Source organism: Cydia strobilella, chromosome 4, assembly GCF_947568885.1.
Source record: "Cydia strobilella chromosome 4, ilCydStro3.1, whole genome shotgun sequence".
Lineage (NCBI taxonomy): Eukaryota > Metazoa > Arthropoda > Insecta > Lepidoptera > Tortricidae > Cydia > Cydia strobilella.
In genome coordinates, this window is record NC_086044.1 from 5680718 (window position 1) to 5694459 (window position 13742).

Sequence of the window (13742 nt, forward strand, 5' to 3'; positions counted from 1 at the left end):
ACGGTCAAGTTTATTGCATTTACAAATACGTTTGGGACTGTATCGAGTTCCAAAATTGAATGTTATTTTTTTTTGTGAAACGTGGACGCGTGTGTAATATATTGATGTTGCCAGTATTTACAGGCGGCACAGAATAAAATAATAGTACCACGCGGTATCGATATTCGTATATAAAGTCTGTCAAGCCATAAATCCGTCAGTAGAAAAAGCGGCAAATTTTAAAAATGTAAGCGCGAATGGTTATCGTCCCATAGAAAATTTTAATTTCGCGCCTTTTTTTACTGACAGAGTTTTTTGACCGGCTTTATAAAACACGCAGTTTTTGTATGATGCGTGCAATATATGATAATGAACTACCTAGAACTACCAGCCGATACATCTCTTGTTAATTGATAATAATAATCTATCTTCCTTTATAGTGCGAGTGCGACATAAAATAGAAGAAATTAAATAAAATGAAACAAAAAAAATTCCATACTAAAAAACGTCAAAAATGTGACAGTTACGTAGGAAGTGGAGCCCTCAATATTTTCTACAATCTCTTGTTTGACTATAAATACTAAAAGTGGACGCAGATAAAATAAGGTTGCACTCTTAAATCAGTACCTATGGGGCGTCAATGCGTGGTGATGCCTAGTTGTTATACAGAGTATTTTTCAAGTAAGACACTGACGGGAAGTCTAAAACTGTAATTAAAAGATAAATTAAAGCTGACACAGGAATCTCCGTTAGTATTCCACTTATAAAACATCCTCTCTGCTCCATCTATAAGGTATATAATCTGTGGATTCAACAAACAACAAACCGTAATACGATATTAGGTAAATAAGAATGAAGTGAAGTGCCAACCTCGCAATATATCAAATGAGTACCGCGTTAAGGGTTCCCAAATAAGAGTGTGTACGATTACTATAGTTTGTCAAAGGACTGTCTCATTTAAAACATAGACAGAGAGAATCATACTATCTTTGTCTTACACTAGTACTGGCACCCAAAAGAAAAGGATGAATATAGTTTTTAAGTTCTTATTTACTGACAATTTGGTTTGACCAACTATATATTTCTCCGTGAATCGTTTTTTACAAGATGCGATATCTGCCATTGGCAATTTTCATCACTTTATTTTTCTCAATAGCTTCCTTATCCGAAAGCTATTCTACCCATTCGCATATTTTTCCATTGTACTTATTTATATTTCAATAGCTTGTTTTTTGGATATCTTTTCTTATTATAATTTACGAGACCAAATAAAGAACTATTTTTTTTTGTAAATCAATATCGTACAATAAAATAAGTCGACTTTACTCGAACTGGTGAGTGGTAACCCTGTACCATGTAAGTCCTCTGTAAATGAAGCGAGTCGCAGCAAATTTTCAATTTCCCTCGCTACTTACTCGATCCAACCATTAATTACCTTGAATATTTGCCGGCAACAAAATCAAATCCAGAAGTTAGAATCCGTCTAAGCTAACTCTGCACAACAAAGTGTGGAGTGGTATTAAATCGTCATATTTTCATAATTTGACGTATTTGGTGATACTTACTCACTGTCATTGCTGTTTGTGCAGAATTAGCTTGGTCCAAATCTAGGTATATTTAAAAACAACCAACAAACAAGAGACTATTATATCGACTATTTCTTCCTCCAAAACTTAACCAATCGTAACCAAATTTGGAAATCTAAATGATAATAAAATTATCCGTGTCGGACTGTTTTGATTTTTTGGCTAATTAATATCACTTTTGAATACCACGCCTCTCATTGCGGCATAGTCAGTTAGATCATTTTTGGCCATGTTTGAAGAGCTTTAGCGCTTTAGTAAACAAAAATATCAAAAAAAGCAAAACAGTCGGACACAGATATTGACAATAGTAATCTGAATCTGTGTTGCAAAAATCATTCCTCTAGCTTCAAAAACCACGGAGGAAACAGTCGAGTACGTTTGTATGGAGAAATTACCACTCCTGTTGCCTCTTAATAACCACGGCATCCGTCTTGCCTGACAAACTTTTTTCTTTTACGTTAATATGTCCTAACTTTTTTTTAGCACTTTATACTTACATAATAATATTTACGATGGGTTTTCTCACTTTAGTTTGTAAGTATGTAAGTCTGCCTGCTTGCAAAATAAAACATACAGAACATACCAACTTCCAACTAAACGGTTTAATAATCATGCTCACGGTCATGCTGTCACGTCGTCACCCAAATCCAATGTTTAACTTGTATTTTGTTTTCATGTACTTATAGGTATTGTACTTTATTTTGTAGTTTCACAGTGCCTTGGTTTTACTGTAATGCTGTGTTACTTACTTATTTGACTCTTAAAATAAATAAATATTAAATATTAAATTAAATATTATAAATATAAATATTAAATATTAAGGCTTCTTTGTATATACTCTGGCAAGCCTCCTTTGTCAGTAGAAAAAGGTGCGAAATTCAAATTTTGTATAAGAAAACCGATCGTCCGCGCCTACTTACATTTTCCAAATTTGCCGACTCTTTCTAAAGAGCCTAGCCTATAAATTATAAACTTACCTCTCTAAATGAGCATATCGAACACATCTGTAACCATCATCTTTAAAATACACACTTCTATACACCATAGTCAACAGACACTGGCAAGCAGCAAACTGTTTCTTAAATATAACTGGCAAATAATAAACGCATGAAGAAAATAAAATTCGATTTTTGAATTTAACGTCCGCGCTTTTAAATGTGTAGCCATCGACTTGGCTCGATGCCGGTTGGTCAGTTAATAAAGTGCATTCAGCCAGTGTTTAGGGGAAGGTCGCAATCGTGGTTTATTAGCTTGACTACCTGAGTATGCATTCTGGTTGTCTTAGTCTAATACGATACAAAGTAATCGAGATTGTACACCTTTTTCGTGACAATAACAGCAGATCCAAACCAAAAATATTTCCAAACGATTCTAATCTGATATCAATACTGAGTTGGGCATAATTAGCTCCATGCATGATTGTTTTTTGACGCGAATACTCTTTGCGCGAATTCGACAGAGCGTGATGACGTCACAGTTGGACTGACGTTTGCTATAGGTACTAATGAGACTTATGTGAACTAATCTATCGCACGCGTGACGTCACGTGACGTTTCGTGCGTTTCGCTCACTGGCGTTTCGCGGGCAAATTTTTGTACTTTTTATTTATTATTTTAAGCAATTAAATGATAATATTGTCTTCGGTTACCGCGATAGTTACTCATGAAATAAAACTATGAAAACGGATTATATCGCGTATATTGAATTTATAATACATCCCGACGTTTCGAACTCTTTACAGCGTTCGTGGTCAACGGGTGACTGAGGAAAAATTACAAAAATTACAAAAAAAAAAAAAAAAAAAAAAAAAAAAAAAAAAAAAAAAAAAAAAAAAAAAAAAAAAATTTTTAAAAAGCGTGTTTTTTAATGGTGCTACAGTGAATCACCGGCAGAGGCCCGGCTACCATAACCGACGACCCTTGGCCCTGGCAACATACAACTGCCGTACGCTGCGGACCGACGAAAAGTTATTAGAACTGGAGGAAGAATTAAGCAGGTTACGTTGGGGAATCATAGGGTTATCGGAAGTCCGTAGAGAGGGGGAGGACATGATAACTCTGAATTCCGGCAACTTGCTCTATTTCCGGGAGGGCGAACAACGGTCCCAGGGAGGTGTCGGGTTTATCGTCCACAAGTCCCTCGTAAACAACGTGGTGAAGATCGAGAGTGTGTCGAACAGGGTAGCGTGCCTTGTACTCAGAATGACCCAACGTTATTCGTTGAAGGTCATACAAGTCTACGCACCGACCTCGACACACTCCGACGATGAGGTGGAGGCTATGTATGAGGATATCTCCAGAGCCATGCATAGCTCCAAAACTCACTTCACAGTTGTTATGGGGGACTTCAACGCTAAGCTGGGCAAACGAGACGGTGAAGAGCTGAGAGTGGGGCAATTTGGAGTGGGGCGTAGGAATCACCGGGGCCACCTACTGGCTGGTTTCATGGAGAAGGAAGGACTCTATATGATGAACTCCTTCTTCAGGAAACGTGAGCACAGGAAGTGGACCTGGGTGAGCCCTGACGGTGCAACAAGGAATGAGATCGACTTTATCATGTCGACGAAGAAGCAAATATTCAGTGATGTTTCTGTGATCAATTCGGTCAAAACCGGGAGCGATCACCGTATGGTAAGAGGCACACTGAATATTCAATTTAGGCTTGAGAGATCTCGACTGATAAAGTCTACGCTCCGCCCGGCACCGGCCCAGCTCCAAAACCCCGAGAGCTTTCAGCTCGAACTTCAAAACCGGTTCGAATGCCTAGCTAGCGACCTGGACGATTACAACGACGGGTTTGTGGAAGCTGTTCATACGGTCGGGTCCAAGTTCTTCAAGACTCGTCGTACAAGAACCAAGAAACTCTCGGACTCCACTCTCAAGCTCATGGAGGTGAGGCGTGAGATGATTCTGCAGTCGTCAGGTGACGTTTGTCGTTATAGGCAGCTCAACAGACGGATCTCGAAGTCTCTGAAGCGAGATATACGCCGATTCAATACTAACAGTATTGAAGAGGCTATCAAGCGCAACAGAGGCTCGAAGGTGTTTGCCAGAGATCTGTCTATTGGCCAAAGCCAACTGACAAAACTGAAGACCGACGACGGCAGGATCATCTCATCCAAACCTGAGCTCTTGGGAGAAGTCGAGAAGTTCTATGGACAGTTATACACAACAACCCGAGCACCCGTCGTGGATCTAGCTAGAGACCCTAGAGCTAGACTAACTCGACACTATACCGAAGATATCCCGGACGTCAGCCTGTACGAGATTAGTATGGCTCTCAAACAACTTAAGAATGGCAAAGCCCCAGGTGATGACGGAATTACGGCCGAACTCCTGAAGGCGGGTGGTAAACCAGTCCTTAAGGCCCTTCAGACGCTGTTTAGTTCCGTCATGCGCGAAGGAAAAACGCCGCAAGCGTGGAACAGAAGTGTGGTGGTGCTCTTCTTCAAAAAAGGTGATAACACCTTGCTGAAGAATTATAGACCCATCTCACTTCTGAGCCATGTCTACAAGCTGTTTTCGAGAGTCATCACGAACCGTCTCGCACGCAGGTTTGACGACTTCCAGCCTCCCGAACAAGCAGGTTTCCGTAAAGGCTATAGTACCGTAGACCACATACATGCGTTGCGGCAGGTTATACAGAAGACTGAGGAATATAACCTCCCCCTTTGCCTTGCATTTGTGGACTACGAGAAAGCCTTCGATTCGATCGAGACTTGGGCTGTGCTGCAGTCTCTCCAAAGGTGCCAAATCGACTACCGGTATATCGAAGTGCTGAAGTGTCTGTACGAAAACGCCACCATGTCCGTCCGACTACAGGGCCAGAGCTCGAAGCCTATTCCATTGCAGCGGGGAGTCAGACAAGGAGATGTAATCTCCCCAAAGCTGTTCACCGCTGCATTGGAGGATGCCTTTAAGGTTCTGGACTGGAAAGGACGAGGCATCAATGTAAATGGCGAGTACATCACTCACCTTCGGTTTGCCGATGATATCGTAGTCATGGCTGAGACCATGGAGGACCTCAGTGCGATGCTCGCTGATCTCAGCAGAGTATCTGAACGAGTTGGTCTGAAAATGAACATGGACAAGACGAAGATCATGTCTAACGTCCATGTTGTGCCAACTCCCGTATTAATCGGAGGCTCTGCGCTCGAAGTTGTTGACGATTATGTATACCTAGGACAAACAGTCCAGTTAGGTAGGTCCAACTTCGAGAAAGAGGTCACTCGTCGAATCCGACTCGGTTGGGCAGCGTTCGGGAAGCTCCACAGTATCTTTTCGTCCAAATTGCCGCAGTGTCTTAAGTCAAAAGTCTTTGACCAGTGTGTGTTGCCAGTGATGACATACGGATCTGAGACGTGGGCGCTAACGATGGGCCTCATAAGAAGGCTCAAGGTCACGCAAAGGGCAATGGAGAGAGCTATGCTCGGGGTTTCTCTGCGTGATAGAGTCAGAAATGATGATATCCGCAGTAGAACTAGGGTCACCGATATAGCTCGCAGAATTGCAAACCTTAAGTGGCAGTGGGCGGGGCACATTGCTCGCAGAACTGATGGCCGGTGGGGCCGGAAGGTTCTGGAGTGGCGTCCGCGTACCGGAAGACGAACTGCCGGTAGGCCTCCAACGAGATGGAGCGACGACCTGGTGAAAGTCGCGGGAATTCGGTGGTTGCGAGCGGCACAGGATCGGTCGGAGTGGCGAGCCTTGGGGGAGGCCTATGTCCAGCAGTGGACGTCTATCGGCTGACATGATGATGATGATGATGTGTTTTTTAATAAACCATCAGCTTTGTCATTAAAGGCACAAGAAGGAATTATCTTCTCTAAACAAAATGTTTGAGTGTGTAGAAGGGACATCAGTTATAATTGAATATTGTTTCCAAACTCATTCTCGCCTTTCAGTTTGTTCGAGCGCTCAAGAGTAAAATTGTGTCTTTCACACACAAAAAAAAAAGATTTCTTTACTCGTTCAGTTGAACAATTAGATACTTACTACCTAAATAATATTCCCAACAAACACGACCATGGAAACTTTTTGTTTGATCATGAGAACTCTTTGTTTCGAACAAAGAAGCCAAGTCCAATCAAAGTACTGGCTATTCTTAAACCGAAGACAATCAACGCCTTTGATGTAATAATTAATATTTTAGGTTATTGAACCTGTTGGGTCAGGGTGGACCGCGGTACATGACCGAGTGTTATTTCCATTTCTTAGTTAATCTAATCTTAGTCTAATCAAAGATAGATATAACTCCGTAATAGATGGATACAGTCTAAGGAAAAAACGTGCCTCGAAAATCAAGATAATTTGATTCTAGTTCAGAGGGCGCTACTAGCTTTGGCCTACTGTCGTATAGATGGCGTTGACGTTTTCTTTTGTTATTTAACAATTTTAACGCATATCAGTGAAAGAACATGGGTAAATAAAATAAAAAAATATTTATTTTTAGTTTTAAAGTGTGTCGACAGATGGCAGTGAATTTACTGGGGTTACAAAATTTACTATGACAGTACCGCTCTAGTATAAGTTACTCTATGGTCTAATGGCCAGTTTAAGTGTGATCTTTCAAATTTATATATTATTTTAGGTAGGTTTAATGAGTTTAATCCTATTAACACATTCACTACCAGCGACCCGCTAGGCGGATTCTCTGTTCGTAGGCGCTTTTCGCTACATACGGTTTTTCCTGTGTTATCGGCTACGCTCGTAGCGCGTAGCTCGCGCTGGCACTGAAAGTATTAAAGGTTAGATATTTATTTGCCGGTTGCTTTTTTGGTCAAGTGAGCAATAGTAGATTATTAACCAAGGCTTGAAAGGCACCCATTTCTGTCGAGGTAGTTTGGCACTTGAACGCAGTGAGTTGAGTTAAACACTCTTTTTTTTCATATCGAATGCGAGGAAACCAAACAAGACAAGGCAATTTTGTTAAATCTTATACCTTTAAACGAGCAATTCTTGTATATTTATGTATATTTATATATTTCGGGGATCTCGGAATCTGCTCTAACGATTTCGCTGAAATTTGCTAAATGGGGATTTTCGGGGGCGAAAAATCGATCTAGCTATCGGTCTTATTTCTGGGAAAACGTGCATTTTTGAGTTTTTATATGTTTTCCGAGCAAAGCTCGGTCTCCCAGGTAATTAGAGTACCTAATAGACCTACGGCCATGATTTTATTCCTTAGGATTAAGTTACTTGCAATCGGAGACTTTACATGTGTGAAGATGAAGATAAATAACCCCTAGCGAAGAATATTTAGATTGCAATATTTACGAAAACAGAACAACAACGACCCACTTAAAAATACCTAATTTAAATGTAAATTTAAATGTAGCTAACTTTAAATTTGTATTGATGTAACTATTTCGATTTCAAATATCCTGTTTTACATTGTATGACCGAATAAATGACTAAAGCATTTAATCAAATGGCATTTCAAATTGTTTTGAGAAGCCTATTAAAGATTATCTTGAATATTAAACAATACAAGTGTCGGTAATTGGTTCCTATCAGCAATGAGGATATAATAAGATAGAGCGGTACTGTCATAGTAAATTTTGTAACCCCAGTAAATTCACTGCCATCTGTTGACACACTTTAAAACTGAAAATAAATATTTATAAAAATACGATATAATGTATTTAAATATGGATAAATGATTTTTTTATTTGCATTAATTATTTTTATGATTTTGACCCATGTTCTTTCACTGATATGCGTTAAAATTGTTCAATAACAAACGAAACCGTCAACGCCATCTATACGACAGTAGGCCAAAGCTAGTAGCGCCCTCTGAACGAGAATCAAATTTTCGTGATTTTCGAGGCACGTTTTTTCCTTAGACTGTATCCATCTATTACGGAGTTATATCTATCTTTGCTATCAGTCATTGGTCTACGTTACATATATGTTGGTTGCACTTTCATAATAATTGCACACAGTCGCACTTTCATTGTTATAAAGTGACGGCTATGATGAGAAGCGAAAAAACCGGGACCATTTTACGCCTGCAGGATTTCATTCCAACGAACTACATTATTCATAAAAAAATCTGCTACATATTTTACCTACTCGTATCTGTGGTACGTTTTTTTCTTACCAAGATAATCTCATGTCTCATGGCACATTAACTCTCCTTTATACTAAGAAAGCAATAAAAATTGCGCCAAGTTACAGAGTAAAATACCAAGCCGAAAAGGCAAATCGGTGCTACCTCTTTATGGAGCGGTATTAGGTACCCCGAAAGGGCAAATGTTTAGGCAACATTGGCGTTCTGATTTTGGTATTGCTATTATGATTATAGCTTATAGTTTATAGCCTTATAATGTAAGTGGATCAAAAAGAAATCTAGGCTTTGTTATTTAGGTTTGTTATTATGCTTGTAGAAGGTCGGAAATATTAATAATGAATAAACACCTCAAAACATTCAGTAAATTTCGAAATTAATTTAATCCAATTACATTAAAGTTCTAAGACGGTATTAAATCAATGCTATAGGTATGTGTAATGCTAATTTAACCCCAAATTAACCACGAAACCTTTGAAGCTGATATATTTAGGTACAAGGCTTTGCTCATTATAAGAGAGGTCTCCGATCCGATAAATGATAATGGATAGGGACTTTAAACTCTCGCGTTTTGTACACATAATAATGTCATTATTAATGACATTAATTATGTGTACAAAACGCGGTAATGACTCATTACACGGTCTAACGCGATTATTCATTATTTTACCTTTTTTCCGACGTTTCAGCTAGGTTGCACTAGCTGTGGTCACGGAGTGACGGAAGACTGACGTCCCAGCAAAATGTCAATTGAGATATTGGTAAACAACACTAAACTTCAGTTTCACTGTTAATGTACTTATAGCAATAAATGAAGATGGAGTAAATATTATTTACAACGACGGGACTTAATCGCGTAAACTAAGTTTTAAATTTACCTCCGACGTTTCGAAGACGGCGTTGTCCCCGTGGTCTCGGAGAAGATGGAGTAATGTTTAAGAAATTATAAATAACAATATAAAATGATTAGAATAAAACATTTAGTGCCAATGTGGAAACACTGACCTGGTTTAAAAATAAAAATACAAAGCGATTTTGTATAAATATATTTATTTTGTAGAACATTTAGATGTTAACAGTAACATCGATATATTTAATTGTCGATAAAATATTTTGCTACGTCACTTTAGTACCTTTAGTGTAAGTGCCCCGAGTTATCCCAGGTTTGGAGATAAGTTAATACAGACAGTATAACTGGTCTGTGGCTAATATAATAAAACAACTATAAATTAGTTAGTATAGTTATTATTAAATAAATCGAGAAATGAAAACACTCATACATAGGATGCAGGATGCTTATCATACACAGACGAGAGGATAACTGAACTGTACGCCTTCACTGATATATTGAGCATCGAGATTGGATACTAAAGCCAATTTTATTCCCCACAGATACCTTTAATATACGAGAAGTAAGAAATAAGAATGGAAAAATATTATTGAAATACATGAAGATGTTCCGTTTTTTTCCTTTTGAGGTACGGAACCCTAAAAAACAAGAAATTAGTTTTCTTTTAACGTTATTATATACCGGAATCAGTAAACAAAAGTAAAAAATGCGTCAGGCCTGTTTAAGGGTTAAATAAATTCATTTTATTCTACCTATAAAAAGTGTAGAAACAAATCGTTAATCCAATATTTTGGGATTAGTAGCGCAGCGCAGGCTTCGTCAAGTGAAAGAGGATATAATAGGATAGAGCGGTACTGTCATAGTAAATTTTTAGCCATAGTAAATTCACTGCCATCTATCGACACACGATTAAAACTAAAAATGAAGATCTATGAAAATACCATAAAATGTATTTACATATGGATAAATGATTTTTTTATTTGCATTAATAATTTTCATATGATTTTGACCGATGTTCTTTCACTGATTTGCGTTAAAATGATTAAATAACAAACGAAACCGTCAGCGCCGTCTATTCGAGAGTAGGCCAAAGGTAGTGGCGTTTCTTGATTTTCGAGGCATGTTTTTTTCTTAGACTGTATCCATCTATTATCCACCTATGGTCAAGTGGACACAAAAACAAATCAGCTTCTACAGGCTTCGTCACCTGCTAACAAATGAAGTAATCCGCACATAATCCAGGCTTTGGTCAATATTAATTTTAACCACACACCACACCTACCTAGGCTTCCTACCTTCTAGAACTAAGTTGCTGCGTTGTGAAATGAAATAGCTTGGTTATTTCTTGCCGTTACGTTTTCTTTGACTAGAATGAAGTTCCGTATAATGGCCTTTGCTTGAGGTATTATACTGACATGTAAGTTAGACTTGTCCCAGACGAATCCATCAAGGCACACAGTTGTCTGACTGAATAAACTGTAGTGTCTGCAGTAAAAAAATCCGGCCAAGTGCGAGTCGCACTGGCGCACGAAGGGTTCCGTACCATTACGCAAAAAACGGCAAAAAAATCACTTTTGTTGTATGGGAGCCCCACTTAAATATGTGTTATTTTGTTTTCCCCTCACTAGCTCGGAAAGCCGTCTTTTATCCTTTAAAACAAGCGGGGAAAAACGCATTTTATCCACTAGTGGGGAAAGTAATTTGACCTTGAATGGAGCGTGTTTAAGTAGCTTGACAGATAACAAAACGTAAAACGCTCATAATAATGGTTCGTTCGATATTAATTATCATTAAATAAATGGTTTGAGAATCTAATAAAAAATACCGAATTTAGCTTTATTTAATAATTTTAAGTCATAAACCTTAAAATTCCATAAGAAACAGTTGAGTCGATGCAATTTCAAAACGCATCGTTGACATTTCATACGTCAGGTCAGAACAGAAATGTCAACATTGTCAACAAATTTTTTACTTAAAAACAATTCTCACCGACTCACGTAAAAATCAGAATTTCCAGTGTTTTCTGTTATTATATTCGTATTTAGTCCTAGATAATTTAACAGTGTAGTTCTCCCTTTTCCGCTGCATCATACGCAAGTTTAGAGATACCATTAAAAAAAGTAAAAACGTCATCGCCTGGCAACACTCACTTTTCCTTTTGCGCTCAACGCGTTGTGATACAATTCTACGATTTCAATTTAAAATACTAATATTTTTGGTTTATCCTGTTTGTTCTGATAAGAAAAACCATGCCTAAAAGAAAAAATGAAGATATTCAACATAAGATTGATAGATTGGCCAGGAGCTAGACCCCGAGGTAATGGACCAGCAAGAGGAGCTGGATCATAATGAAAACAATGTAGACTTGGGCGTGGCCCAAGATGAAAATATAAACGAAATCCAGGAGGCCGACTTAGAGTTCGGCGAGGCCCAAGAGCCTGACACAGATATGGGCGAGGCCCAGGATCTGAACTCGGAACTTGACAGTGAGTTTTTGTCGGCATTAGGAGTCTGCAGGAGGAGTCAGACAATATGGAGATGAGATTCACAAGGAGATCTTTAATACGGTTAACAAAATCCTGCTAGAGGGAATTTCCAAACAAAATAAGGAGAAGCTTCTGGAAACCCTGCTAATTCCAAGCAATTGCAAGCTCCTGGATGCCCCTAAACTTAATACAGAGCTCATTGGAGTTATGAATAACCCGTCAAGAGTACGGGATAAGCTGTTGGAAGAAAGACAACAGGAATTGGGCTCGGCTATTGGAAGTATTTGTTCCGTTGTTAACACAATGTCAAAGCAAGATTTTAACAAATACAATGTTATTAAGAAGCTGACTGATATCTCACGCATTCTGTGCCACTTACATTGTCAATATACTGAAATAAGAAGAAGGTTGGTTAATCCATTTTTGGATAAGAACTTAGTAGAATCCTTGAAAGATAATAAGAGAGGAGAGTTCCTGTACTCAAGTCTGGACATCTCAGTAAAGTCTTACTCTGCTATGAAGCGGGCTGCGAATATAATAAAGCCCAAGCCAACCCATACTGCAAAGAACCCGCACACTCCAAAAAACTTTCATCAGACCCCTCGGCGTCTGCACCCAACCTATCAAGTCCACCCAATGAGAGGGTCATATCGAGGGGCTCATCGATACAATGCTCCTCGCCAGCCCTTCAAGCCCCTGGACATCAGACCAATGGGACCATCAGCGAGAGGCCGTGCCAAATATCCTTAAAGGTACCTTTCGCAGGCAGACTTTTTTATTTCTATAAATGTTGGTGTAATATAACCCAAGATCCTGTCATTTTGAGCTGGATAAGAGGATATAAAATCCCCTTTATAAGTCAACCTTTTCAAAATAATTTGCCTCAGAATAATAATTTTAATTCGGCTGATAAACAAATTATTTTGAAGGAAATTGAGGAACTGTTAAATCTTGGGGCAATATCAGTGTGTGAAAATGAGCCTATACAATTTTTATCCAGTATTTTCACCATTCCTAAAAAAGATGGCTCACATAGATTCATATTAAATTTAAAAAAGCTAAATAGGTTTGTAGGTGATCATCATTTTAAGTTAGAAGACATTAGAACGGTATGCAAGTTATTAACAAAGGGTGATTTTATGTGCACAATTGACCTTAAACATGCTTACTATATGTGCCCCATTGACTCTGACCACAAGAGATTTTTAAGATTTAAATTTAATGACACATTATATGAATACAACTGTTTAGCTTTTGGGTTAAGTTCGGCCCCATATGTTTTCACCAAACTTTTAAAACCAATTATAGGATATTTAAGAGAGAAAATCATAAGAGTAGTGATATACTTAGATGACATTATATGTTTTGGATCCTCATATGATGAGTGTCATAATAATGTTCATGTTATAAAAAATATTTTAGTTTGTCTAGGGTTTGTAATCAATGAAGAAAAGAGTAACCTCGTTCCTTCCAATATCATAGAGTTTTTAGGTTTTAAAGTAAATTCACTTAACTTGACTCTAAGTCCCACGGATAAAAAACGTGAAAAAATATTATCCATTACAAACAAATTTCTAATAATACATCAGTGCACAATTAGGGAATTTGCAAAGATGTTAGGCAATTTAGTCTCTGTATGCATGGCTATCTCCTATGGTTTTATGTATACAAAAAACCTAGAGAGGGATAAATTTATTGCTTTGGAACGTTCGGGGGGAAACTATGATGGTAATATGGCTGTAAGTGAGGAAGCAAAACAGGATCTGAGGTGGT

General features: G+C 38.3%; 2 protein-coding genes across 4 annotated transcripts in view; both read right to left on the bottom strand.

Annotated features, from left to right (window-relative positions):
• LOC134741007 (homeobox protein aristaless-like) overlaps window positions 1-13742 on the bottom strand; it is a 509271-nt gene that overhangs the window by 364209 nt on the left and 131320 nt on the right. The window lies entirely within an intron of this gene.
• LOC134740955 (electroneutral sodium bicarbonate exchanger 1) overlaps window positions 1-13742 on the bottom strand; it is a 92416-nt gene that overhangs the window by 45715 nt on the left and 32959 nt on the right. Inside the window, exon 1 of one of the 3 annotated variants that reach the window (XM_063673630.1) lies at window positions 2543-2757. The exons of 1 other annotated variant lie outside the window; for it this stretch is intronic. In XM_063673630.1, coding sequence (XP_063529700.1) covers window positions 2543-2610 — 68 coding nt within the window. In that variant the 5' untranslated portion in view covers window positions 2611-2757. Of the gene's footprint in view, window positions 1-2542; window positions 2758-13742 lie in introns of those variants that run through there. One more of the 3 variants, XM_063673629.1, reaches the window with a different exon arrangement.